A 27,674-nucleotide genomic window follows, 5' to 3' on the forward strand; every position below is an offset into this window, starting at 1 on the left:
GCCTAGAGGCTGACCAGCAGGGAGGCGGCTCCCAGGCTCCTGCTGCTGGCGGAGCCCAGAGTGGACCGGGAGGGGCGGCCCTGGCAGTGGCGGGTGCCCGGCGAGCGACGTCTGCCCCCTCCCTGGGCACGGAGAGTGGCGGCCAGCTTGCTACTTGTGTGTCCTCCCCAACCAGGGGCTGGTGTCCCGTGGAGCAGCCACCGGTCTCCACCTCACGCTTGTCCTCTTGCTTGGGCAGGACTCACCCCGCCCACCACGCCCCCATACAAGCCCGCAGAAGAGGACCCCTTCAAACCCGACGTCAAGCACAGCCCGGGCCGGCCCGGGGCTGCTGGCCTCTCACTGGTGGCCGCTGCCGCCGCCCACAGGCCACCCAGGAAACAGCCCGAGCGGCACGAGCTGCTGTCCCAGCTCCAGCTGGCCGCGGCCACCGCCACCACGGCCCCCGCCGCCTCGCAGGCCGGCCAGAAGCGCCCCTTCTCCTGCTCCTTCGGAGACCACGACTACTGCGAGGTGCTCAAGCCCGACGGCGCCCTGCACAGGAAGGTGCTGAGGTCCTGGGAGCCGGCCGGGCTGGCCCTGGAGGACAGGGAGGAGGACAGTGCGCTGCTGAGGGACCACGAGATCCGCGCCAGCCTCACCAAGCACTTCGGGCTCCTGGAGAGCGCGCTGGGGGACGAGGACCTGGCCTTGTGCCGGAGCCCCGAGTACGACACCGTCTTCGAGGACGGCAGCAGCAGCAGCGGCGAGAGCAGCTTCCTCCTGGAGGAGGACGGGGAGGAGGACCACGAGGAGGGGGACGCGGGGGTCAGCCCCCCGTGCTCTGACCACTGCCCCTATCAGAGCCCCCCGAGCAAGGCCATTCGGCCGCCGTGTTCCCGCAGCCGCTCCAGCTCCGGCTCCTCGTCCTGCCGCTCCCGCTCACCAGCCTCGCGGAGGCCCTTCAGGTATGGGGGCGGGGGGACGGGCGGCCCCAGTGGGGGGCAGTTTCCGTTGTCCCTGGGGAGGGAGATGGGCAGAGCGATGGGCAGAGCCTGCCTGGGCAGGAGGCGTGTCCCGGCTCCCGGCCCCGGCCTGAGCCACCTGTGCTTGCTGCTGTCAGAGTCCACTGCATGGCGCTTGTCTCGTGAGCGTGAGGCCTTGGGTTCCGTCCTTGGCACTTCGAAGGAATTAGCACACAAATAGATGTGCTGTAGGGGTAGGTTGTCATGGAAACCAGACATTCCCAAACCCATGTGGACCTACCGCTGCCTTTTCAGAAACAAACTTACTCCACATCCCCTGGACACCCATGTTCTTTGAGCAGTCACACCCACCCCAGTCACACCCAAGGCTGCCACCACCCACCCTGGCTCACTCCAGCCTAGAGCCATCAGTGGGCACGGTGGGCAGGGCACTTGCCTTGCGTACGGCTGATCCGGGTTCAGTCCTTGGCACCCCTTATGGTTCCCCAAGCATGACCAGGAGTGAGCCCTGATCTCAGAGCCAGGAGTCAGCCCTGAGCACCTCCACGGGGGGCCCCATTCTGACCTGCGGCCTAGAGAATGTTCCTGGCGGTCCCGCTGAGCCTGCGGAGGGTGGCCACCCGCCTGGGAAGGCTTGCTCCTTTGCTCCTTTGCGCTGAGCTGTGAGCCACCTGGCTCTTATCACCGTGGCACACTTAGCCCCTGCAGAGGGGCCCACCCAGAAGGCACCAGAGAGCTGGCAAGGAGATTGGCTTTGTTGGGCGGGCGCAAGAGAGGGCTCCTCTCTGGGATTGCCCGGGACAAGCTTGGGGCTGGTCCCAAGCCCTCTGCCTGACATGTGCCCACATCACCACTAGATGGTGCTCACAGGCCTGGAGCCCAGTAACTGTGCTGCCCGCCAGTGAGTGTCTGACTGGGGGCAGAGGGAGAAGGGGGACTTGATTTCCTACCGAGGTGGCAGTGAGGAGCCAGACTCAGCTAACGGATACTTTCATTAGGCATATTGAGTTTCCTGTTCCTGTGCACACTAGTGGCTCTTTACTGGAAATCTGACTGAATACATCCGTGGGTTCCCCAGACACTAATGTCCTGAACTGTCTCATACACGAAATGCATTCCCAGCAGTTTCTCCAGAAGCCCTTCTGGATCGTAATCAGTTGTGTCTGTCCTCGCTGAGTCCTGGGCTCTCTGCAGCACTCAGGGCTGGCTTGCATGGCTCCGTTGCAGTGCTTGGGGTGAGTTGTCTCGCTCCGTTGCTGCGCTCAGGGCTGGCTTGCATGGCTTCGTTGCAGCACTCAGGGCGAGTTGCATGACTCTGTTGCAGCGCTTAGGGTGAGTTGATGACTCCCTTGCAGCACTCAGAGTGAATTACATGACTCTGTTACAGTGCTCGGGGTGATTTGCATGGCTCTGTTGCAGTGCTCAGGGCTGGCTTGCAGGGCTCCATTTCAGGGCAGCGTTCAGGCTCAGGTTAATTCCTCCTGCTCGGCCATCTGGCAGAGCTCAGCACCTGGTAAGCTTCCGCACGCCTGCACTCCCCCCCCTTGCACCCTGCTGTGAGCATCTTCTGTTGGACTCCTCGGTGCCTGCCCAGGAGGTTCCTATTTGCAGGGGTCATCTCTCCTCCTGAGACCCTGGACTTGGAGGGTTTGTCTGCCTTGGATTCCCCCATTTAATAAATTAGGAGACTGAGGTGCCACGAGGTTCAGTAGTAAAATGTTGAAGCTTGCTCTGGGGGACTAAGCATGCATGTGCATTCAGGCTGGGTCCTCGTGGGAACTCTGCTGGGATGTGCGGTCAGCCCTCCTTAGTTTCCAGACGAAGAAGTGTGGGTCAGAGGGGCGAGTGGATCCAAGGCCGCCGGGAAGGGGCTTGAGCTGGGCCTTGGGGGCCGGGTGCTGGCTCCGGGCCGGACTCATGCTCAGCACTGAGCCCCCAGGTGCAGGCAGCACGTGGCAGAGCCCCGCGTGCAGTGAGTCCCGCCCGGAGGAGAGGCCGTGAGTGAAAGGGGGAGGAAGCCCTCTCAGGCCGTCTGTCCTTCCCGTCTGGGTAGTGGGGGCCTCAGGTCTGGGGATTTTCACCCTCGGCAGACCGAATCTGGATGGCAAGAGCCCTCCTACCCAGCTAGCACAGGAAGCGTTTCCTACCCAGCATGCTCAGGAAGTGCTTCCGGAGGGTCGAGGAGAACCAGGCGCGGGTCCCCGTCCCTGAGCCAGGAGAAGGCGTGTGGCCAAGAGACCAGACCCTCGGGCCAGTTGTGCTGTGGAAGGAAGCACGGCCCTAGGTCTGGGGGGAGCCGCCACACCGCGCCCGCCCACCCGAGAGTGAGGCTCAGCTCCTCTTATTCACCCCCAGATGCGGAAGCAGAGGGCCGTGCTCCGATGGAACGCCCAGCTCCCGGCATGCCCTGAAGCGGCGGGAAAAGGCCATTGTAAGTACGCTAGGCTCTGGTGCCTGGAGTGACAGGGACAGGGGCGGGGTGCTGGGGAGGGGGAGAAGGAAGCTTGGGACTTTCTGGACCCGAAACACCACCCCACCCCACCCCCGGGGAAGGTGAGGCTATCACCTGCAGAAGACAATGGCTGGAGCGGTGACACCTGCCCAGGATATGACATGGAGGGACTGAGAGGGCAGCTGGGCTGGGCTGGGCAAGGCAGAACTGATGGGCCCACTCAGCTCCAGGCCGGCCCTGCCACCGTTTCTGGCCTTGGGCAGCCTCCAGCTTCCAGGTGTGAAGCCTGGAGGCCTCCCAGCTGGTTCAGGACTCGGCACCCGGACGCCCTGCAGGGCTTGTGCACAGACATAGACCTGGCCCGGGAGCCCTGCTCCCGTGCAGCCCCACAGGGGAATCGCAGCAGAAGCCACAGTGGGGAGCTGGAGAGAGCAGGCTGGGAGCTCCCCAGGATGGCGCGGCACCATGGGGTGTGGGACAGGATGCACGAGCCCCCACGTCCCCATTGGGGCCAGCTGGCTGCAGGCCGGGGCTGAGGACAGCGACTGTGCTGGGAGCATCTTCTTAGAGATGCTGTGTGGCCGTGACATTGTCCAGCACAGTTCTGGGCTGTGGGCAAGAGGGGCGAGGGTCCAGCTCCTGTGGTTGGAGCAGGGGAGAGGCTGGGAGAAGGGAGACGGGAGAAGGGCCTGCCCTCAGTGAGAGGGTTGGGGGGTGCGCCTGGGAAGGTCGTCCCCGGGCTGGGGCGTGGGGGATGCCACGTGTGTCCAGCCGCAGCAGGGGCGGCTCCATGGAGCTGGTCCTGGGAGATGGACGGGGGAGGGGCAGCCTGCTCAGGTACCTGGGCTCTGTGGGGGGGCTCAGGACCTGGGGCTGCCGAGAGGGCCTTCCTGCAGACCCGGGGCTTCAGAGAGCCCATCTGGACCAGGTCTGGTTGGTGTTGCACTGGAAGGAGCTCGGGTTGGCAGGATGGCACTGGGGGGCGTCCAGCAGGGCGCAGCGAGGCAGGCCGGGTCTGTCCCCACTCTCCCCCGGGCTGCCCTGGGGCCTGTCCATACACTCCCGCTCACCGAAAGTGACTTCCCGGTCATGGGGTCTAAATGCCCTGCAAGACCCAAGAGCTCAGTGCCCCCACCCCTGCCACCACCCCTCTGCTCCCTGGCTGGCATAGTCCCGTCTTTGGCCACTGGCCATGATACCCCAGCTTCTCCCCAGCACCGCCCGAAACCACATCTCAATTCAGAGCGGACTCAGAACCCACCGAGGCTGCGGTGCGTGCGTGTGGCAGGCCCTCCCGCGGCCCTTCCTCCTGCTCCCTTTCGTCAACTCGGGCTCCACCCAGCCCCACCCAGCAGCCCCGGCCGCACCAAGGCGGGTCCTCCGGGACAGAGCCCCACCGCCACCACCACCACCACCCTGCCCCCACCCCCTGTGCGGCCCCATTCCCAGCCGATCTCCGCCCCCACCCCCCAGTTTGGCTTCTGGCCCCGGGCACGGGGAGCCCCAGCCGCCGCTGCCAGTGGTGACGGCGTCCCCGTGTCTCCCCGGCAGGGCGAAGGGCGCGTGGTGTACATCCGGAACCTCGCCCGAGACATGAGCCCCCGAGAGCTGAAGAGGCGCTTTGAGGTGTTCGGCGAGATCGTGGAGTGCCAGGTGCTGAGCCGGAGCAAGAGGTGAGCCGAGCCCCGGCATTCGGGGAGGCGAGTGGAGAGGGAGCGAGGTCCCCGGCGGCGCAGGGCCGGCCACGCTGCCGGTGGCCAGGATGTGGTGCAGAGCACACAGGGGACATGCACACAGGGACCTAGAGAGCCAGGCCCGGTGACCGGCGACTCCAGGTGAGCGGATGCCCTGTGGGCTCTGCCGAGGGCCGGGCCGTTTGGGTCCCCTCCGGCCCGGCCCAGAGCCCTGTGATGCTGCGCCTTGCCTGTCCCACTGCGCCTTCCTGGGGGACGCAGACAGGACTCCTGACCAAGCCGGTCAGTGGCCGAGCCACATCCGCGCCCCCAATAGGTTCAGAGCCGGGGCAGGGCCCTGACTCAGCACCCCGGGGCGGGAAGGCATCTGTGCACGGGCCTCCCGGTTTGGCTCACGGCCACTCCTGTCCCCCTGCTCTGTCCGGGCAGGCCTGGTCCTTCCATCTCTCACCTGGGCAAGTTTCTTTCGGGGGCCCTGCGAGAAAATGAGGGTGCGTGTTCGTGCACCTCGCCTCGTTCGCCTTGGCCATGAGTCATGGCACCCGTGAGGACGGGCGGAGAAGAGCCAGCGATCGTCAGGGAGAAGTGGAGGCTCTGGGGGGCGGGGGGTGTGCCCTGTGGGCGGCGGGCAGGGGCGAGGGCCGCTCTGCCTCCCTTCCCGCAGGGGCGAGAAGTCCGGCTTCATCACCTACCGGTGCTCGGAGCACGCGGCCCTCTCGCTGAGGAAGGGCGCGGCACTGCGCAGACGCAACGAGCCCTCCTTCCAGCTGAGCTACGGAGGGCTCCAGCACTTCCGCTGGCCCCGGTACACTGACTATGGTGAGTCCCCATGGCCCCGCCGGGCTCCGGGAGGCCCAACGCAGGAGGGCCAGAGACCTCCGTGACTGAAGCCCAGGCCTACATTCCCCTGTGGCCGCAGGTCCCACACGCAGGCTCCCGGGTGCTAATGGGGTGACTTTGCAGCCCCGACACTCAGCCCGTCCTGTCTTCCCTCTGCTGCCCGAGAGTCCAGCAGCTTCTCCGGGCTTCTTGGAAAGGCCAGTCTGGTGTTCAGAGTCTGCTGGCCACTTAGCTCTTCCGCTTCATGGCACGAGCACCCCTGTCCGCTCCTCTTAAGGAGTCTTCCAGGGCGCCCCCAAGGCGGCAGTCTTGTCCTCTGCGAGGCCACAGTTCAGCAATGCCGTCCCTACGCCTTCCCCCGCGGGGGCAGAGTGCTGAAGAGTGCAGAATCCAGAATGCAGTTCAGACTAGAATTATTTGTCAGAGGCAGAGCGATAGCACGGCGGGGAGGGCATTTGCTTTGTTTGCGGCTGACCCGGGTTCAATCCCCGGCTCCCCACGTGGTCCCCCTGAGCACCACCAGGAGTAATTCCTGAGCACAGAGCCAGAAGTAACCCCTGAGCATTGCCAGGTGTGCCTCCCCCCAAAAAAAAACACAAAACAAAAATCACCATCACCACCCCCCAAAAAAAAAATTATTTGTATGGGAAGATCCTGAGTCAGGGGGACATGGGAGGCTGAACACTGGCCTGCAGGGTACCACTGACCACACCCAGTGTCCTCCGGCTATTCCGGGACAGTCTCATCTCCTTCGACCCTCATGTAACCATGTCATGTGACTCTTGTCATGCTTCCCAGCGGCAAGGAACTACAAGTGAAAACGGAATTCTGGGATGGTGGTTTTCAACCCCAGTGCTGGTCTGCAGTGGAGAAAGGTTGAAAGCCACAGTCTGTGGCCTCAGCCCTAACTGCTAGCCCGTGGCCTGGTATGCAGGACAGGTTCTGGCCGAGGTCCTTGCTGGCTGGGAGCTCCAGAGGGCACTGCCAGGCTCTGCCACCCTCTCCCCGCCCAGGCCCTGGGACTCCCTGTCACATCACAGTGGACGGAGCACCAGAGGCTGCTCTCAGGCATTCTTAGAGGCCTTGGGTGTCCAGGAGGTGACCCCAGGACAGGGACCCCAGGAACTTTATTAGCCACTGTGAAATTCCAAAGTTATCGATGACTCAAAAGCTCCCAGAAGCGGCCGCGCGATATCTTATAACCTACATTTCCCGCTGGGAGAAACTCGCAAGCTGAGAGCTTCCTGCCCGCATGGGACAGCCTCGAAAGCTTCCCATGGTGTATCTATATGCCAAAGCCAGTAACCAGCTGAATCTCACTTCCCTGACCCTGAAGCCTTTAGAGGTTTCTAAAATCTCAGGGATGGGGTGAATGTAGAGGTTACTGAGACCGCTCGAGCCACTCAATGATCAATGGGATTTTGTGATCGTGATCGATGATTGGGTTTCAGGCATCCATTGTTTCCACACTGATCTCCTCACCATTGCCCACAACCCACCACCCACTAACCCGTCTTTGCTGCTCACCCTCCAGCTGCCACTGTAAGAGACACTTCTTAAAAATCTTTAGGTTTTTTACACTGTGGTTTGCTGTACTGTTACCGATAGGGTTTCATACAAATACCTCATCACCTCGGCACTCATTCGCCCTCCCGGTTGATTTTTTTTCCCTCCACTGTTGTTGTTGTCCCCTCCCCACTCCGTCTCCCAGCCCCCCGGGTGGTATGTCTCCTGCTGGGTACCATTCTCCTATTGCTTCCATCGTCTTTGCGCATTCATAACTCCCCCATCATGTTTGCGTATGCCCCAGATATGAGAAAGATCATTCTGTTTCGTCTCTCTCCCTCTCGCCTCACTCAGCATGATACTCTCCGGTCCCTCCAGAGAGCAGCCAGCTACGTGGCTTTCTCCCTTCTTATGGCCGAGTTATACTCCATCATGTACATGTACCACTGTTCCTTTATCCAGTCATTTTGAACACTTGGGTTTTCCAGGTGGCTATTGTGAATAGTTCTGTGAGGAATATAAAGCTATAAATGTCTTTTCTCCACTTTGTCATGGGGTCAGTGGGGTATGTTCCTAGAGGTGGAGTTGCTGGATCAAATGGAGGCTCAATTCCTAGATTGCTTAGGAATGTCCAGATAATTTTCAAAAAAAAAAAAAAAAAAGCTGGACCACCCCACACACCCCCCCCCAGCCCAGCAATGAACTCGAGTCCCTTTCTCCCCACATCCACGCCAGCACTATTTGTTCTTGTTCTTTTGGATGTGTGCCAGTGTCTGTGGTGTGAGATGATATCTCATTGTTGTTTTGATTTGCATCTCCCTGGTGATTAGTCATATCGAGCGTTTTCTCATGTGCCTTTTGGCCGTTTGTATTTCTTCTTGGGGGAAGTTTCTGTTCATCTCTTCTCCCCGTTTTTGGATGGGGTTGGGGGTTTTCTGCGTGTAAAGTTCTACCCCACAAGGCCTTTTTGCTTGAGAAATTTTTATGGACCCCGGGTATATAGGTACACACACACACACACACACACACACACCATACATTTAGTGGCTTCATTGATAATAAATCATAAGGAAAATTATCTTCCACAAAGTAAGGCTTCTCGCACTCCCCGTGTTCAGTGGTAGTGGGACGCGGCCCACCGTTCAAGTTTGCCCCTTGCCGAGTTGCTCACCGCCTTCCCTCTCCCCGACTCCCCCAACCCCTGCCAGATTCCAATTCAGAAGAGGCCCTTCCTGCGTCCGTGAAAAACAAGTACGAAGCCATGGATTTTGACAGCTTACTGAAGGAGGCCCAGAGGAGCCTGCATTGATAACAGCCTTAACCTTCGAGGAATACCTCAATACCTCAGACAAGGCCCTTCCAATATGTTTACGTTTTCAAAGAAATTAAGTCTATGAGAAGCAGGAGCGAGAGCGAGCGCGTGAGAGAGCGAGAGACCTGAAACTGCTGTCCTTTCCAAACGAATCAATGTTTACATCGAACAAAGCTGCTTCCGTCCGTGAGTCCCCCTGGTGTGACGACCCACTGCCACCGTAGGTCCTCCTCGCTTCTGCCGGCCGTCCCCGCCCGCGACCCCATAGACATGCAGCCGTGCTCACCATGACATTTCTTGTCTGTAGTGTGTGATGATGAAATTGTTACTCGTGAATAGAATCAGGATTATAAACTCATTTTTAATTGAAGAAAAAAAAAGTATATCCTTAAAAAAAAATAATGTATTTATAGCTCAGATGTACTGGGCCCAGGATTATTGTATTGCTTCCTTGATTTTTTTAACTATGCACTGTTGTGAGGCGTTTGCCACTGAGCTGCTCTGCTCCCTTGGTCAGTCCGTCTCGGGGTGGGGGTTTGGTGGGGGGGGCGGTGCTGGGGTGGGGGAGGGGGCCAGGGAAGTCCAGCCTGTAGCCAGCCCCAGGAGCAGGGGAGAAGTTGCTAGGTCATTTCTGCCGAGCCCTGCCCTGTCTTGTTTTGAGCCATCTGGGTCCAGTCACGATCGGAGTCCTCCCCGTGTGTCCACCTTGTGCTCAGACCATGCATCTGCCCCCTCCGGCCTTCGTCCATGGCCCTTCCTATCTGCAGCTGTGAGCAGAGTGTGGGTGACCTGTCCCGGGGCCGGCCCCAGCCCTACCTTCTGACCGCCTGGCCTGGACCCCCACAGTAGAGAAGGTGCAGGACTGTAGGCTGGAGAGGAGAGTCCAGCTTGCAGGACTCCAGCTCTGTGTGGAAAGGCAGCGGCTGACTCGCCGCCTCGGGCCAGCTCCGGTTTCCTGGCGTGTCTTGATCCGAGGCTGCTCACCTGTGGCCGCGCCCGCAAGCTTCAGCTACACGCGGGTGGCCTGGGAGCCATCACCCACGGAGGCCTGTCCCCAGCCAGCCTCCTCCTCTTTGTCTCGCTTCTCCCCGATGAAGTTTTTCTGGGCCTGGGAAAGGGGGCAAGGGGAGGGCAAGGGGCTGTGGTGTGGGTGCACACGGCCTTCCCGGCCTCCTTTTTCAGCGTAGAGAATGTTACGGGGCTCCCCCGTGAGCCGCGGGGCTGGAGCAGGGCTGGTCTGAGGTGTCCTGGGGCCCCGTAACGCCCAGCCCAGGGTGAGGCGTTGATGTTGGTCCAAACACCGCAGCTCCCATTCGACCCCTATCAGACACCAGTGTTTTTTATTAAAAAAAAAAAAAAAGAAAAAAGAAAAAAAAAAGGAAAGAAAGAAAAGAGAAAGGGTCCTGCTGCCTAAAAAATAGTTGGAAACGGACTCTCTCAACACTCAAGTGATCGATGACGAAGCTCGGTCAAGCCTGGTCCTTAGAGAATTGCTAACGGACTGTTGGTTGTTAGTTGGCGTGAGGGCTGGGAAATCCTTCAGTCTGTGACCCGGGCCAGGGAGGCAGAACTGGGTGGTCCCATACCTCAAACCCACGAGGAGAACAGAGGAGACCATTTGGGGGGCAGAGTAGGGAATGTGGGCTCCCACGTGTCCGGTCCCTAGACTTCTCTGACCCCAGTTTTCCTTCCTGGGAAGTGGACTCACGCAAGTTGACCCTGCCTGCATCCTTCAGGCGTCACTTGTCCTCCACACTCGGGCCCTCTCTGGGCCTGGTTCTGCTACTCGGATCCTCAGCACAGTCTTCAAGGCACCAGCCCAAAGGCATCCTCTCCAGCCTGTTCAAGACTCGGTCCATCTTTGGTTTCTACCACCCAGGACCACGAGGCGGCTGGGTTTCCTGTTGACCCAGCCCTGCTGGCCCTGAGGAAACTGCCCCTAAAGTCCCCTTGGCAGAGGACTCCCAGGACAAGTAATCTGAGCAGCTTGGGCTGGGCCAAGTGGATTCACCGGTGTCCACGAACAGTCTGGGGAAGGCAAGGACCAAAACCAATCAATCAATCAATCAATCAGTAGGGACTTTCCGCAGCACAGACCCATCCTCTATTTTATAGCTCTTCACTGCCTCGCACAGAGTAGGCACCGCATAGGATTATGATGACGGGGTCTAAGGGAGAGGAGGGGAACCTCTCTGCTGCCATTGCCCATGGCCCTTCTTGTGCCAAGGGGATTAACCGAGATTGCAGCCTGGAGAAGCCTGGTTCAGAGTCCAGAGGTCAGGGGTGAGGCCTGGCCCCAGCAGGAGCTGCCCTGGGACCAGTCCTGCCCTCACCCCCCACCCCATGGCCCCGAAGCCCCTCCGACTCATGCGCTCTGCCATCGTGCCAGGCCGAGACCCTGCCGTGGAGGTGGGCGGATGGTCCCTGAGAGTAACCGAGCGTAGTAAAGGGTCCATCTCCTCCCGGATCCCGGGCCAGCCGGAGCTGCCCTCTCCCTTCAGACCAGCCGGGACACTGTACTTAGACCTGGGCAGAGCAGAGACCGGAGCTCCGTGTGGGGACACGATGTGCCTACGGTCTGGCTGATGGGCACAGGCGCCAGCACCCGCTGCATCCAAGGCTCCCGGCTGCCCGATGGACCCAGCCTGCAGGCAGCCTCTGCTCGGGGGACTCGTTCAGTGCTGTGCTCGGTTTTACCGAGGAGACCCCCAGAGTCTCTGCGGGAAAGCCAGAGCACCGGGGCCCTGCGCACCCGGTGAGGGAGCGGCCCCGAGGGAGCAGCTGCCTTTGGCAACCATCTCACGTAGCTCTGTCCTAGTATTTCTCTCGGTGATGTTAACCTGTGATTGCCATAAAGCTTACTGTAGCCTCTGTTGGTCGCTGCCCGTGCGGGGCACACTGTACCGCCCATCTCTGCTCTTCTGGTGTTTTCCAAAAGCATCCAACCCTGCCACTAAGTGGAATTCTTCCATCTCCTTCCTCAGTCTGAGGCTGAACCAGAATCCTCCTTGAGGACTCTGGTTACTGAAGGAAAATGCATCAAAGAGGTAAAGAAAATGAGTGGATGGTGCACAGTGGAGGCCTCACCCCTTCCCTCTCCCCACCGTGCCTCACCCCCCAACCAGAACACTGCTCTGAGTCAAAAGGCGTCCCGTCAGGGGACAGTTGCAGGGGGAGGGGGACAGGGGGACAGGCACTGAGTTGCAAGGACGCAGCCCCGAGCCCCAACCTGGGGAAGGTTGCATCGCAGTTTTCCTCACCAGCCCCTACGTGTGTTGATGTTTGGGGAGCAATGTCGTCAAGGCTTAATGCAGTGTGTGTGCGTGTGTGTGTCTCTGTGTGTGTGTGTATGTGTGTGTGAGTGTGTGTGTGTGTGGTGGGGCCGGTGAGTGCAGGGTGAGGAGGGCTGGGCAGCCGGGTCAGACCTCGACCTAGAGCAGGACCCAGAGAGGAGTTGCAGATCTGACTCCTGATCACAGTGTTTTTCCTTAGGGTCTGAGACGGAGCCGGTGCCCTCAGCTGGGGGGCAGGATGGGGGGGCAGGATGGGGGGGCGGGGTGGGGTGGGAGGGAGGTGGGAGGGCTCTATCCCAGCATCAGATGTGACCAAGAAATGAGGCATACAGTAGCAAGTGGAGTGAACCTGATGGTTTCATTGGCCAAAGAAGAGGGTTGCCCTCACCCCTCCTCCCCGGGGCCACGGGACGCAGGTTAGAACCGATGTACAATATGTCCGAATGGTCCCCGAGTCCCTGGGGTGTTTGCACGCACAGAGGGCTTCAGGTCTGGATGCACAGGGTAAGTGTGCGCACCGGGAAAGCACGGGCATGCCAAGACGGGGGCTGGGCCGCGTCCCCACCGGCTGCCGTGGGCGTCCCGGAGGAGGGTCAGGCGGATTGCATGGAACCAATAAAAGCACTTCGAGAAACACAGCACCACTGGCCAACGGATTTCCTTTGGTTGTGTGTGGCACCCCTTTCTTGGAGGGGTTGGGACAGGGGTGGGGGCTGAGAGCGAGGCCGGCCGCTTCAGAACAGCGGCAGGGAAAGCCAGCTGTGAAGCCGGCCTGGCCTCCGAGGCCCCACGCAGGGAGTTTCGATCCTGGCCCCCAGCTCGGTGGAAGGAAAGGAAGGCTAGACAGCGTTGCTGGTGGCAGTGACTGAGCCAGACTGTGACTCTAAGCCATCTCCGGGGGAGCCCCGGTGTCCCTCTGCGACTGTGCGGTGTGACCGTGCGCTTCTGCCCTCCAGCCAGCACGGGACGAGAGGGCCCGGGTGAGCACCCGTGTCCCTTTCCCGGCTGGTATGCTCAGTCCTTCCCCCCCGGCCCTGACCCGTGAGGCTGGTTCCACTGTCTGGCTGTGCCCAGCTCACGTCAGAGTGGGGGAGTCTCTGCTGGTCCTGGCAGAGTGACCCCACGGTAGAGGGCGGCTCCGGCCAGATCCAAGCCATAGTTCTCCAGTGGGGACAGAGCCCCGCAGGGCTGGGCGGGGTCCCGAGTCCCCCAGCCTTGCCGCACCCCTACTAAGCAGCTTTCCATCGCAATCTCGCAATCTCGTGACCGCTTGGCTGTTTCTCTCTTGGTCTCAGAAAATACTAGCAATATACTTATTTTTTCCCCAAAAAAGGCTTAACTTAGGCACTTTTCACACGTTTCCTTCAAATGATTGTAAAGCATATGAGGCAGCAGGAGGCACGGATCACACTGCATATGTTTGGGGCAACTTTTTTTTTTTTTTTTTTTTGGTTTCCTTAATGGTACAGCCGTGGAGACGTGGAGACGGAGGCGGCAGGGATTGTTGGGGGGAGAGCAGGCGAGCGACTCCAGCTCCTCAGAATCCCTTGCACATCTGGAAGTAGCTAGGGTGGAAAAGCCAGCTTCCCATGGGTGGGGGTCGGAATGTGGCTTCGAAAAGCCCACCGTTATGTCGGTTCTCGGTCCTGGCTGTGTGCCACAGAGCCTCCCGGGGAGATGTGTGTAGATCGATCGGGACCCTCGCCCCTCCATGCTGTGTTTGTCCGGGGGTCCTCCAGGAAGCCCCCCCGCCAGCCTCCCTTCCCACTTAGGCGGCCCGGTGGCTGGAAGGGATGGGCTGTTTCCACCTCAGCTCTCTGCCTTATCTGCGTCCAGTCGCCACCTAGTGGCCAAAGACTGTACCCACCAGCTCCCCAGGCGGAAGGCAAAGGAGTCCTTTCCAGCCCCTTCCCTGTCGTCACGGCCCCAGCAGTCCCAGCTGTGTCCCAGCAGTCAGGAGTCTCCAGCAGCAACCACTCACTCAGACAGAAATGCACTTGTGTCCGAGAGCAACGGCGGCGTGAGCTCTCAGTGCCCAGGAGAGGGGTTACTGGAACTGCAATACTGGCTGCCCGGCGGCCACCCTTGTTCAGTGACCCCGGCCGGGCCCCCGCACTGCCCTCAGGACAGGGCCGAGGCCATGCGTTTGGGTGTGGGGAGGGGGGCCGGCCTTGCCTCTGAGGTGGCCTGCCGAGTAGCCAAACTGGTTTGTTGCTTTTTATTTATTTCTTTTTTTGTATTTGAATATTTTGTCAAGTGTGTGTGTGTGTGTGTGTGTGTGTGTGTGTGTGTGTGTGTGTGTGCACGTGTATGTGTTAGGAATAATAAGTCATAAACTACTCCCAACTTTGTTTCTTGAGGGATGTGTGATTCCAATGGAAACGGGTTGGCAATCTCCAGGGGTCTCGTGATCAGGGTGCTCCTCCGAGCAGGAAGTCCAAGTGCTCTGCTTGGATTTCCAGATGGTGTCTGGGAAAGAACCATCTGGACAGAAACCTGACCTGATGTGGGGTCTGCTCTGGAAATGCCCCCCTCCCCGCCCCGCCCTGCCCTGCACCCCACCCCCTCCCCCCTCCCCCGTGTGAGCATTGGACTAGAGGCGTCTGCTGCTTCCAGAGACAGCCATTGTGGCTGAGGTCCTCCCGGGCCCTCCAGGAGATGGTACCTGTGACTGGCCTTACTGGACCTCCCAATCTCTGCTGTGAACCCTTTTCTCTTGGGGTGGCTGTGAGCCTGGAGAATTCTGAGCAATAGGAAGCCAGAGCTTTCTCTGGCTCTGTGACAGGGTCAAAACAGGGACTGGCTAAACTTGTGAGGTTTGGGCATCCCCAGGGGTACCACCCTAGGGGGCATTAATCATTAGGAAGCTCAACAAGGTAACTACAGCCTGGGGTGCCTGCGAGCAAGGCTCTGTGTGTGTGTGTGTGTGTCTGTGTGTGTGTGTGTCTGTGTGTGTCTGTGTGTGCCCGTACGTGTGTATCTGCACAGAGCATGAGAGCAGATGGGTGCCACCCGCTGGTCTGTCGTCTGTTCGTGTGTATGCGTGGATTTACATTGATGCATTTCTTGAGAAAGGTGCAAGAATTTCACCGACAAAGAGGGACACATCTGCTTTGTTATTTATAATAGAAAGCTGAATTTTAATTTTTTAAAGGGCACTGCTAAATGACTGAGAATCGAGTTTTTAGTTTTGCTATTTTTTTAATTGGTAGAGGATTTTTATATATTTTTTCCATTTCATTGGGTTGTGTCCTTATTTATATAAATACTTTATCTGTAAGAGGCAAGGAAGGAGACTTCCTTGCTTTTAATTATTGTGGTTGTCAGCATCCCTATTTTATTTCCCGTGTGATTTCTCTGTCTTACCTTCCAAATGAGAAAATGTTTTCCTGTATTTGTACATTGTCAGATTCTATAGTTTCATAGATAATTTAACCAAATTGCTCTATGTATTATTATTCCATGAGTATAAAGTTCTATTTTAACGTCTGTAAATACTTCAAAACTGGCTTCTTTTCTCAAACTCCCGCACGGGGGTTATTGTTTACATCACAGAAACTGTAGAATCTCTATGCTCATGTACTGTAAATAGTGAAGTGATCGGCTTATAAATAAACTTAACAAATACACTATGGAGATTAAAAAGACAATATCACCGACAGCCCTGCCCACGTGTATCTTTCTTGGCCTATGAGCTGAACTCTCAGCCTCCTCGGGGGAGGGGGGACTCCTCAACTCCTTCTTCCTTCACAGCCTTTTTTGGGGGTTCAGTCTGAACCACTCAGACCCACGGAGCTCACAGCTCACTCCTGGCTTCTGGCCACAACCTTTGTAAAACTGAATTAAGGACTCGCTGGTTCGACTTCTATGCTCTGTTTGTCCCACTAAGTGACTGATTGGTGGGACGGGGGACCCGGGACACTCCTGGGCAGGCATGTTCACAGCAGTGGGTAGGAGCCGATGCCTGTGTTATTTTCATGGTCGGGGGGCAGGGGGCGGGGGGGCACGTGGCTTCCAGCACCCATCTTCCTGTGGGGTTCCCAGTGTGACACAGCCCTCTTTGGGCCTTAGCCTGTATCTTGCCCCAAAACAGCTTTATTTTATTTTATTTTATTTTGCATCTAGTTGATCTCTTTGGAGATTTAATTATGAGCCTGGAGCAGGGCTAGTAGACAGAACTTACATGCAGCGGCTGGGGGCATGGGTGTGGCTGCTGGGCCTGCCAGGGACTCATCCGACTGCAAGAAGGCCCGGAATTTTTTTTTTTTGGGGGGGGGTCACACCTGGCGATGCACAGGGGTTACTCCTGGCTCTGCACTCAGGAATTACTCCTGGCCGTGCTCAGGGGACCATATGGGATGCTGGGATTTGAACCCGGGTCGGCCGCGTGCAAGGCAAACACCCTACCCGCTGTGCTATCTCTCCAGCCCCATGGCCCGGAATTTTGAACCAGAAAACCAGGGTACCTGAAATCTTCAGCAGGGTAGCATCCTTGTAGAGCTCAGAGGCACGGCGGCAGCTGCCGGCCTGTGTGCTGGGGCTCTGGTAGGGCAGGAACATGGCCCATCTCCACTCTGGAAATCACTCCCCAGAGGTCTCAGCTGGGACTGGGTATAACTCTGTTTTGAAGTGCAGCTTGACTGTGAGAGACTCGTGGGGATGAAACCTCAGGAAGGAAAATGCCATAGAAGAGGCCCCTCTGGGTGCTAGGCCCTCAGAACTATTCTCAGGTTACTTCCATCCTCCCTGCTGGTGGCTTGTTTTCTCTCTTGGGATTTTTTTGTTGTTGTTGTTGTTGTAGTTGTTGTTTGGAGGCGACAGGGTGGAGGAGGAGATGCCACACCCAGCAATGCTCAGAGGTTACTTTTGGCTCTGCACTCAGGAATCACTCCTGGCAGTGCTCATGGGACCATATGGGCCGCCAGGGAGTAAACCAGGGTTGGCGGCATGCAAAGCAGGCCTACCGCTGTGCTGTCTCGCTGGCCCTCTGCTGGGATTCCTCTGGTCGGACGGGACTCTGGTGACCAAGATGAATGGGGAGATAGCGCCTGAGCAGCGGGGTCCTCTGGCAGGATCTGTGTGATGGACAGCAGAGAGCCCTCCAGGGGCTCGGGACTTCGGGGGTATGTGTGTGTGTGTGTGTGTGTGTGTGTGTGTGTGTGTGTGTGTGTGTGTGTGTGTGTGTGTTGGTGGTTATGGGCGGGAGGTGGTGGTGGTGGAAGGTGGTCCAGCATCTGGGCCTTCCTAGCTAGGACTCAGGGTGTGTGTGTGTGTGTGTGTGTGTGTGTGTTGGTGGTTGTGGGCGGGAGGTTGTGATGGTGGAAGGTGGTCCAGCATCTGGGCCTTCCTAGCTGGGACTCGGCTCAGCACCGAATCCCAGCGATGACCCCTTCCAGGCTGTGTTCAGTGGAACAAGAAGCGGAAAGGAACCCTGGTGGTCCAGGATTCCGCGCCTGTGTCAGGCCGGCCCAGCACGTACCAGGTGAAAGGCCTTCTTCAGAACGAGGTTTGCCGGGATGAACGCACAGGTCATGCGCCTGCCAGCAGCTGACGCTCAGTGGGGAGGAGGTGGTACTGGGAGGGGCTCGGGATCGGCGCTGGGAGGCTGGTGCCTGGCTGCTGGTTTGCACACTGACCCCACCCCAGGCCTGTGCGTCCTCACCTCTGGATGCTTAGTCCGAGATCCAGGAGCCTCGAGTTTCTCCCCAAGAGGCTGTTTGTGAGGATGGAATTGGGCTCCTGGTCAGAGGCTCCTAATAAGCCTCAACATGCCTGATTTCATTGGGGGATGACATGACCCCAGGAGAGACTCCACAAAGACCCTGCCCCTCCACGTGACGGCGGGAGGTGGTGCGGACTCGGGACTCAGGGGCCTGTCAGAGCACACGAAGCCAGTAGGTGGCGCACTCCACCACACGTTCCGCGCGCGCCCCACGGGGAAGGACAGGAAGTGCCGAGGGCGCTCCGGAATGGGGCTTGCGGTTGACGTCAGAACCTGCATGTGTGGGCGGAGCTGCTGCGTCAGGAGCCCCAATCGATCCAGTGGAAGTTGCAGGGACACTGTGTTGTCTGTGACCTTCGTATGTGCTGCTGAAAGGAAGCCAGGGACGTGCCGTGAGGGTGATCCAGCCTGCCCCTGCGTGGCCCAGTTTCATATATGATAATATATAAGCTCGGTTTCATATATATTTTACATGTATGTAAAAAAGGGAGGGAAACTGGGGGACATTGAAGGTGGGAAATGTACACTAGTGAAGGGAAGGGTATTGGCACATTATATGCCTGAAACTCAATCAGGAGCAACTTTGTAACTATGTATCTCACGGTGATTCGATTTAAAAGTCACTGTATCACTGTCCTCCCATTGTTCATTGATTTGCTTGAGCCGGCACCAGTAACGTCTCCATTGTGACACTTGTTACTGTTTTTGGCATATCCAATATGCCACGGGTAGCTTGCCAGGCTCTGCCGTGCGGGCAGGATACTCTCGGTGGCTTGCCAGGCTCTCCAAGAGGGACGGAGGAATCAAACCCGGGTTGGCCACGTCCAAGGCAAACGCCCTACTTGCTGTGCTATTGCTCCAGCCCAACTTAAAAATAAGTTTAATTTTTTTAAGGGGAGGTAAAGTAAACTGGTGGTTTACCAACAATTTGGAGAAACCATAATCCCCTAATCAATTGCTCTAAAAATATTGGCTGCTGCATACAATTTTATATGGGGGCCTGAGGCACAGTACAGTGTGTAAGGTGCTTGCCTTGCATGAGCCCCACCAGGATTGATTCCTGAGCACAGAACCAGGAGTAACCCTGCGACCAAAAAGAAGAAAAAAGATTTTATATGGGAAGATGAGAAGTTCTGGATCGAATGCCCAGTGTAGAAGGTCTGGAACAGGGGAGCATCTTACAGGTGATGATGAAGAAACATGGTGAAGCCAAACCCGGCCCAGCTGCCCACGGTTCTGCAGCAGATCCCTGGTAAGGAGAAAGTGGGAGGAGCCCCGCTGTCATTGGAGATGGGAGAAATATTTAAGGAACGAAGTTTGTTTGCATCAAATCCCAGCCAACGAGCTGTCAATCCCAGCCAACGAGCTCTCCTGAGGGAGAGTTAGGACAAACCAGCTTGCCCAGGAAGCAGCCTTGGCACTGGACCTTCGAGGTTTCTGAGGATTGCATCCTTGGGCCTGACACCTCAGAAAGGAAGGGGGCGGTGGGTGGGAGCAGCAGAGGAAGAAACTGAGTCAACAGCCTGGCTCTGCCCACAAGGAGGCTGGAGTTCAGCAGGACCAGACTGTCCCCTGTCAGGCCCCAGTGACCAGGCCTGGACAGCTGCTGGGGACCAGCCCGTGGGTGTTGGTCATCCTAGGAGAGCCCCTACCCACAAAGGGGCAGGTGTCCCATCTGCCAACAGCACCTACAGCGCTGGGAAGAACCCAAGTCCTTGGTTCTGTAGTGATGCACCAGAGAACTAGTCCCAGCACCCACCACACCAGCTGTGTCTGTTGCCAGGACAAGGATGATTATGTCAGGAAGTGCCCACGTTTCCATAAAGATGTGGGGAACTGGAACGGTAGTGTTGAGGGTTGGGCACTTGCTTTGCATGCAGCCGACCCAGGTTCAATCCCAGGCACCCCATATGGCTTTTTTTGTCTTTTTGGGTCACACCCGGCGATGCTCAGGGCTCACTCCTGGCTCTGCACTCAGGAATTACCCCTGGTGGTGCTCAGGGGACCCTATGGGATGCTGGGAATGGAACCCGGGTTGACCGCATGCAAGGCAAACACCCTACCCGCTGTGCTATCACTCCAGCCCCAACCATATGGCTTCTTGAACGCCGCCACTGAGTGATCACTGAGTGCAGAGTCAGGAGTCATTCCTGAGCACCATCAGGTGTAAGTCAAAAAAAAATTTTAAAAAAGAGGTAGAATGAATTCAGATAATAATAGTGCCTAAATCCATTGTTAAATCCTTCAGCTAAGAAACAAATGAAAAAGAAACATTCAGGGCTGGAGTTAGCAATGAGCAGAGTGCATACTTTGTATACAGGGGGCCCGGGTTCAGTCCCCAGCACCAGGTGGTCCCCAGAGCACTGCCAGGAGTGACCATAGAGCACCAAGCCAGGAGTGGCTCTTGAGCAATACCAGGTGTGGCCCCCAAACAGAAAACAAAAGAAAGGGAGGGGGTGTAGTAGCCCAGTAGGTCAACCTGTACCTGAGTGATAGGGCGAGTTCATCAGCAGTCTGAGGGTGCCTACAGGCTTCCTGACACCCCAAAATTGCTGCTGTGTCTCTGACTGGACCCCAACAACTTGGGACCAAGTTTCCCAAGAAATTAAGTGGCCAAAATTAGGTATGTGGGAGTCATGCCCACAAAACACCTCCAGCTCAGCTATACAAGCTCATTTATCGGCCTTGCTTCAGAGACCCATAAATAAATCTCAGGTAAAAAGCAGGCCATTTAAACTCATTAACAGCCATGAACCAGAGACTCACAAACGAATCTCGGAGGAGAGCAGCACGCCGCAGAGATGCCTCCGGAATCAAAATATTTTAAAAAATTTTAGAAATCCAGGAGCGCTCAGCTGCTTTTGTGGTTGTGCAACATTTCATACTATTCATAACAAGCATACAAAATTAATTATTTAGCATCTGCCTATGGGGCAGGCTTGGGAGGTGGTGGGAAAATTTAAAATAATGGTTGTGGGAAGGTGTAATGGTGGTGGCACTGGTGTTGAAATACTGAATGTAAACAATTATTGTGAACAATTTTATTAAAATAAAAATTTAAGTAATGTGGAGTTCGGGGCTGGCAAGATAGCACAGCGGGTAGGGTGTTTGCCTTGCACGTGGCCAACCCGGGTTCAATTCCCAGCATCCCATATGATCCCCTGAGCACCACCAGGAGTAATTCCTGAGTGCAGAGCCAGGAGTAACCCCTGTGCATCCATCACTGGGTGGGACCCAAAAAGAAAAAAAATTAAAATTAAAAATAAAAGTAATGTGGAGTTCATGCCTGCTTTGTCGGCTTAATTGGTGGCTGAATAAATAGCAGTACTCCTATATTTAAAAAAAATAAAATAATATAAATAAAAATAAATGAAAGAAAAGAGAGGAGAAAGAAAGCAAGAAAGGGGAAGCAAGGAAGGAGGGAAAGAAGGTTGAGAAAACAGATGAAGTAATTGTGATAAAGCTTGTTTGAGTAATAAGGTTAGACTGAGTGATGGTGAGAAGACGGGTTTCTGGTACAATTTCTGTCTTTGAGCATGACGGAAGATGTTTATAAGGAAACAAAACAATGAAAGTAAAACAACAACAGAAAATGAAAATAAAACACCACAAGTCATTATAAGCAAGGTAATGAATGTGGCATTAATCACAGGTTTAATGGAAGTCTGTGAAAGACAGAATGTCCGTTTGCTCAACGCAGAGTTCCCAGGGCTGAAAAATAAATCTTTACGAGCTATTAGGTAAGCGGAAGTTGGGTTCTCTTTCTCCTGCGCACTTCACATCTCCAGGTGTGTGGTCTCCGGCTGGCCTTGCGGGGGCAGCCCGGGGCGCTACTGGAGACAGCAGGACTTGGACGTGGGTGCGGCCCCAGCCGGGCCCGGGCTGTTCCCCGCCTGGTTCCCCGCCGCAGCTGCAGCTGGACAGGAAAGAGCAAGGTAAGAGGAGGCGGCGGGCTAGGGCTGGGCAAGAGGGTTAGGGGGCAGAGGGGGCGGGGGGGGGGCGGGCGGAGGCAGGGGTCTGCGACATTCGGTGGTCGTGAAGTGCGGCAACCAAAAAGTGCAAGTCAGCACTTCAATAGGCATGCTGGGAGCTGGAGCGAGAGCACAGCGGATAGGGCGTTTGTTTGCCTTGCACGAGGCCGACCCGGGTTGGATTCCCAGCATCCCATAGGGTTCCCCCGAGCACTGCCAGGAGTAATTCCTGAGTGCAGAGCCAGGAGTAACCCCTGAGCATCCCTGAATCCAGACTGATTGTCCTGTACACACAGGCTCTGGGACCCCTGAGCTTTGTCCAAGGATCCAGGTGCTGATCTAGCCTAGACCCCCCCTCCGCCCCCCGCCCCGGTCTGATCTGCCATTGTAATAAAGACCTCCTTGCTCCCCGCCATCAGCTGTCTCGTGTGCTTGGTGAAGCGAACACCCGTGACAGCATGGGACACGTGGGGAAGCGTGGATGCAGCGCGGTGTGGAGGCGGAGCCCCCCGGGAGCCCTGGGGGGGGGGGCGGGGGCTGGGCTCCCCTCCTGCAGACCTGGCCTGGCCGCCTGCTGCTGCTGCTGCTGCTGCTCCTCCAGCAGCTTCACCTTGGCGTCGTACTCGTCGGCGAGGGCCTTCCACTCCCTGCGGTTGGTGGTGATGCCGTCCAGCATGGGCGTGATCTCCTCGTGAAAGCGGGAGAATTCCTGCGAGGGAGGAGGCTCCGGTGAGGGGAAGGGGGGGTCTCCATGCTGGGAGGGGAGGGGGCCCTCCTGCTTAGAGCTCTGCAGTGCCAGCCCACGTCCGACTCCCAGATTCCTTCACTGGGGTCGCACCCTTCCGGGCCCTGTGCTTCCCAGGCCAGCCCTCTTCCCATCCCGCCCTCCCTCAGAATATGCCCCTGCACCCCAAGCTGCACAGCTCTGAGATGCACAAATGCTCTGTCAGGAGGGTTGGAGAAGTCCCTCGCGTCCAGCTAGCTGTCGAGAGACGCTTTGAACACAGCCCGGGTAGTTAGGAGGTGCCTTACCGCCTCTGCGTTGCAGAAACTCCTGGGCATGAGGGTTGCGAGGGGTCTGAGTGTTGCGGGAAGGGCTCTCCTGGTAGGAAGCCCCCCCCTCTCCTCCCGCCTGCCCTGGCTGTGGCCAGGGGTGGGTCACTACGGAGCGAGCATGCCCACAGACAAGGTTGTGACCATGCCTGGAAGGAGCCTGGACCATCCTCCAGCCATTGGCAGGGGCAGTCCTGGACATTTAGCCCGTGGCTGCAAGTCGTCTGCCAGGTCAGTCCTCTCGGGGACTCAGGGACCCCTCTGGGAATGTCACACACCCACATCACACACCCCTGGCAGTGGCCCGAGCACAGAGCCTTTTTGCAGAAATGCCTCCTTAGAGGAGAAGCACCTGGACAATCCCATCATTGTCCCTGTCTGGGGCAACATTTGCATCGGCGTCTCAGGTGTCCTGAGGTCATCGTGTTGGGCCTGGGGAAGCACAGGGCCTACCTTGTAGACAAAGGTGCAGACGAAGTCGATGAAGCCCACCTGGAGCTTGGGGAGTTCATCTGCCTTGTTTCTGTCCATCATGGGCTGCACAGGGAGAGAGTGTCCACTGTTGGATCGGGGTCCCCATCAAACCCTAAACTCAGTGGTGGTTTGCAGGAAATAGGGCAATAGAGAAATCTACTCAAAGTCCCTGGAAGGATGCAACCCACTGTGTGGATCTCAGCCAAAATCCAAAATGCTGGACATACGACAAGACTCATCATCTTCAACAAATGACACTCTCAACCCTGAATAATCACTGTATCACTGTCATCCCGTTGTTGTTTGTCGATTTACTCGAGCGGGCACCAGTAACGTCTCTATTACACTCAGCCCTGAGATTTTAGCAGCCTCTCCTTACTCGTCTTTCCTAATGATCGGAGCCTCTTTCACAGGGTCAGGGGAACGAGACCTATTGTTACTGTTTTGTTTTTGTTTTGTTTTGTTTTGTTTGGTTTTTGGGTCACACCTGGCGATGCACAGGGGTTACTCCTGGCTCTGCACTCAGGAATTACTCCTGGCAGTGCTCAGGGGACCATATGGGATGCTGGGATTTGAACCCGGGTCTGCCGTGTGCAAGGCAAACGCCCCACCCACTATGCTATCACTCCAGCCCCCTATTGTTACTGTTTTTGGCATATCGAATACGCCAGGGGTAGCTGAATACCCATAATACCCCTGAATACCCCTGAATAATAAACCAGATTATCACTACTGCTTAAGTGACTCAAGAGACGTGGCAATGAGAAACTGCTCCTTGACTGGATTCTAATTCAAATAACTCTCTGCTTCTTATTACCCAAGCAGGGGAGATGAGCAGAGATAGGGTGTTATCAAAGAATCATTGTCAATTCCACGTGATGATACATTGTGCTTGTGTGTGCATGTGGAGGAGTGATGGTGGGTGTTTTATGTTCTTGTTGGTTTGGTTTGGGGGCCACATTCTGCAGTTCTCAGGGGTTACATCTGGCTCTGCACTCAGCCACCTGGCTGGCTTGGGGAACTGGGGTGCTAGGATCAAATCTGGGTCAGTCACCTGGCAAGGTAATGACCCTACCCATTGTACTATCTCTCCGGTCTCTGTTTTAAGTTCTTATCCCAGAGTTGAAAACTAATTGTGGATGAAATGACAATACCTGAGCTGTACTTTTCCAGATTTTGTGCCAGAAAAAAAAAAAAAAGCAACCCACATAAAGAGCATGAATGAGTGGAATGAATGGATAGATCAAACCAGAATGGCAGATGGTAAGGAATTGTGGGACCTGACTGATGGGTGGCCAAAGTTCATCAAGAGTTCTGTCTACCTTGAACAAGGGCTAAGGGAAAAGAGTCACAAATCTGCAGCTTGCTGTTCAAGTCGAAGAGGCTGTTTGGGCCAAGGAGATGGCTAGACAGCCCGAAGCGCTTGCCTTGCCTGGGTTTAAGCCCCAGCCCCTCCTGGGCCCCCAAGCACTGAGCCAGGAGCAGCCCCTGAGCACTTTTGGGTGTGACCCCCAAGTCAGTAAGAGTCAAAAAGCAAAACCAGGGACTGGAGTGATAGCACAGTGGGTAGGGCGTTTGTCTTGCACGAGGCCAACCCGGGTTCGATTCCCAGCATCCCATATGGTCCTCTGAGCACCGCCAGGAGTAATTCCTGAGTGCAGAGCCAGGAGTGACCCCTGTGCATTGCCAGGTGTGACCCAAAAAGAAAAAAAGAAGACATATTCGCTCTTCAAAGCTTCCCACTCTCCCCTGACCTCTGTGTCCACCGCAGATCCCTCTCACATCTCCATGGAGTTCTGTCCCCATCCCTTTCCCATTTCTGGCCTGTCTTTCCCTCCTGGCCCTAGCTCAGGCCCTAGGTGGCTCCTCTGACTGGTCCCCCTGGGCTCAGGGCCCAAGGATATCAGCCCAGCCGTCAACTTGGACAGTTCCTTGACAGCTCCTCCCAGCATGCTCCGTGCTGCTGGTCTCGGCAGAGGTGAGGAAGCTGAGGACGCCTACGTGGGAGCAGGGTTCCCAAACTCCACCAGGGCTCAGAGGCAGGAGGGCCTGTTGCTGGGGCCAGCCCCGAAGTGTCTAGGTGGAGGCAGGTCCGTGCATGGGCTTCCCTCATCTGTTCTCAAGTGGCCAGGCAGATGGCGCTCCTGGAGGCTGACTTCATAGGCAGTTGGGTTCCTTGTCCCCACTTGGTCCTTCAAGCACCCCCAGGAGTGACCATTGAGTATCACGCTGGGAGTCGCCCTTGAGCACACCAAGTGTGGCAGGGAAAAGAAAGGGAAAAAAAAAAAAAAAGGCCAGCCGCATGGCAGGGTCCCCCACATCCCTCTGCTGGGAGTCACAGCCCCTCCGCAGGGCACGCCCCAGCCCCCGGGGCAGTGCCCCCCTCTACTCACGATGGGGTTCTGCTGCAGCACCTCACGCTCCAGGTCACCTTGTTCCCAGAACTCAGCGGCCACCAGGAGAGCTACCTGCAACAGGAAATGCGGCCCGGTGTGGTCAGCAGGACGCCCATCCTCCAGGCCCACGGGGGTTTCCAGCTCAGCAAACCGGAGCCCTCCCCCCCTTGCCCCCAGCTTCGTCTCGCTGATGACGAGGCCCTCCAGCGACCCCGAGGTCTTGGTAGAGCAGCAAGGGGGCTGCAAAGCGGCCGCCTGCAGAGTGCAGTGGAGTTAGGTCCATTGCCACCAGGACAGGGGCCGGGGAAGGAGGGGCCGTACCTTGCTCTGTACCTCCCAGGGCTTGGTGATGGCTGAGAGGTCGCACGCGGTCATCATCATGGCCCTGGCACGAAGACACCAGCCGTGAGCGCAGAGCCAGTGAAGGAGAAAGGCTGCCTCGCGCCACCCGCCTCACCAGCTCTGTGCCCCGTGGGCTGGCTTTTTTGTTTGTTTGTTTGTTTGTTTTTGGTTGGGGGGGGGAAATCACACCAAGCAGCGCTCAAAGCTGACTCCTGGCTCTGTGCTCAGGGATCACTCCTGCAGTGCTCCAGAGACGGTGTGGAGTGCTAAGGATCCAGCCCTACCCACTGTGCTTTCTCTCTGGCTCTGCGCCCCTTTGTGAGTGGAGGAATCACCCACTCTACTGCGTCTGGGGGTTCGGCTTGGGCACCAGAGGAAGTATAGGTCCTGCGTCTGCAAGGAAGGACAAGATTGAGACAGGGAGACTGCATCCATTGCTCAAGACCTCAGTTTCCCTCTCTAGACAAACAGGACCACAGGTATGTAAAGCTCGCAGCCTAGTGCCCACACGCACTGCACCTGTGTGCTGCTGCTCTGGGTACCTGCATGAGGGTCATCACTGCCACCCTCTCTCCTGGGCATGTTACATACATCAACTCTGCTCTGTCCCCAGCCTCTCCCAGCTGCCTTCTCTACTATGTAGGGTAGAACTATGTGTCCCAGCTACCCTCTGGCCACGAAATTTCTCTCTGGTCACTCCCAGGAACTGTTTGTGCTTTGGCCTATCTGCTGGCAGGGCCAAAGACCACTGTGCTAAGCTGTTTTGCTTCTCTCCCCAGAACAGCTCTTACCCCTGTTGGGGGCAAGGCCACCATCCCCTTTGGTTTTTGGGTTTTTTTGTGTGTGTGTGCTATTTTTATTTTATTTTATTTTATTTATTTATTTTGGGGGGTCACACCCGGCAATGCACAGGGGTTACTCCTGGCTCTGCACTCAGGAATTACTCCTGGCGGTGCTCAGGGGACCATATGGGATGCTGGAAATTGAACCCGGGTCGGCTGCATGCAAGGCAAATGCCCTACCCGCTGTACTATCGCTCCAGCCCCTTATTTTATTTTTTTAATAAAAATTGTATTTTATTGAATCACCATGTGGAATAAATTACAATGCTTTCAGGCTTAAGTCTCAGTTATACAATGCTGAAACAACCATCCCTTCACCAGTACCCATATTCCATCACCAAAAAAAAAAAAAAGTACACCTCCCATCCGCGCCCCCCACCCCGCATAACTGATAAATTTCACTTTACTTTCTCTTTACTTTGGTTATATTCAATATTTCAACAAAAACCTCACTATTATTGTTAGGAGTTCCCCACTAGCGTCAGACCTGCTGTGAAGAGATATGAGGTCGCGATGGTGACTGGGACAAGCCTCCATTTCAGTGGGGATAGGACTGGGGAAAGATCAGCTCTTAGAGGGGCCTCAGGGTCCGAGCAGGAAGAGGGTGGGACCACAGGGAGGTTCTGCCTCAGGCAGAAACTGCGACAAAGAACAGAGCAGCGAGCACCGGACACTGAGAAGCTTCGGGTTGGCACCCGGTGGCATGGCCGTGGAGTGAATGTCTCGGGCACTGGCGTGGCTGTCTAGTTCTGATCTGGCATCGCAATGGGGACAGATGAGATGAAGGGGGGGCGGGCATTAGGACCCCTGGA

The 27,674-nt window shown here is 56.8% G+C and overlaps 2 protein-coding genes across 7 annotated transcripts in view; one reads left to right on the plus strand and one right to left on the minus strand.

Moving 5' to 3' along the window:
- The window catches only part of PPARGC1B (PPARG coactivator 1 beta), a 100,405-nt gene extending 91,091 nt beyond the window's left edge, over window positions 1–9,314 (plus strand). For 2 of the 4 annotated variants that reach the window (XM_055144061.1, XM_055144063.1), the window contains 5 exons: window positions 176–947; window positions 3,321–3,396; window positions 4,969–5,090; window positions 5,776–5,930; window positions 8,666–9,314. In XM_055144061.1, coding sequence (XP_055000036.1) covers window positions 176–947; window positions 3,321–3,396; window positions 4,969–5,090; window positions 5,776–5,930; window positions 8,666–8,766 — 1,226 coding nt within the window. In that variant the 3' untranslated portion in view covers window positions 8,767–9,314. The remainder of the gene's footprint in view (window positions 1–175; window positions 948–3,320; window positions 3,397–4,968; window positions 5,091–5,775; window positions 5,931–8,665) is intronic. The other 2 variants (XM_055144062.1, XM_055144064.1) reach the window with 1 other exon arrangement.
- Window positions 9,315–21,026: 11,712 nt separating this feature from the next.
- Window positions 21,027–27,674, minus strand: part of PDE6A (phosphodiesterase 6A) — a 72,583-nt gene continuing 65,935 nt past the window's right edge. For 2 of the 3 annotated variants that reach the window (XM_055142620.1, XM_055142619.1), the window contains 5 exons: window positions 26,000–26,063; window positions 25,676–25,750; window positions 23,262–23,345; window positions 22,314–22,464; window positions 21,027–21,694 (listed from right to left, as the gene is read on the minus strand). In XM_055142620.1, the coding sequence (XP_054998595.1) occupies window positions 21,615–21,694; window positions 22,314–22,464; window positions 23,262–23,345; window positions 25,676–25,750; window positions 26,000–26,063 (454 nt within the window). In that variant the 3' untranslated portion in view covers window positions 21,027–21,614. Of the gene's footprint in view, window positions 21,701–22,313; window positions 22,465–23,261; window positions 23,346–25,675; window positions 25,751–25,999; window positions 26,064–27,674 lie in introns of all 3 variants that reach the window. The other variant, XM_055142618.1, reaches the window with a different exon arrangement.

Source organism: Sorex araneus, chromosome 6, assembly GCF_027595985.1.
Source record: "Sorex araneus isolate mSorAra2 chromosome 6, mSorAra2.pri, whole genome shotgun sequence".
Taxonomy (NCBI): domain Eukaryota; kingdom Metazoa; phylum Chordata; class Mammalia; order Eulipotyphla; family Soricidae; genus Sorex; species Sorex araneus.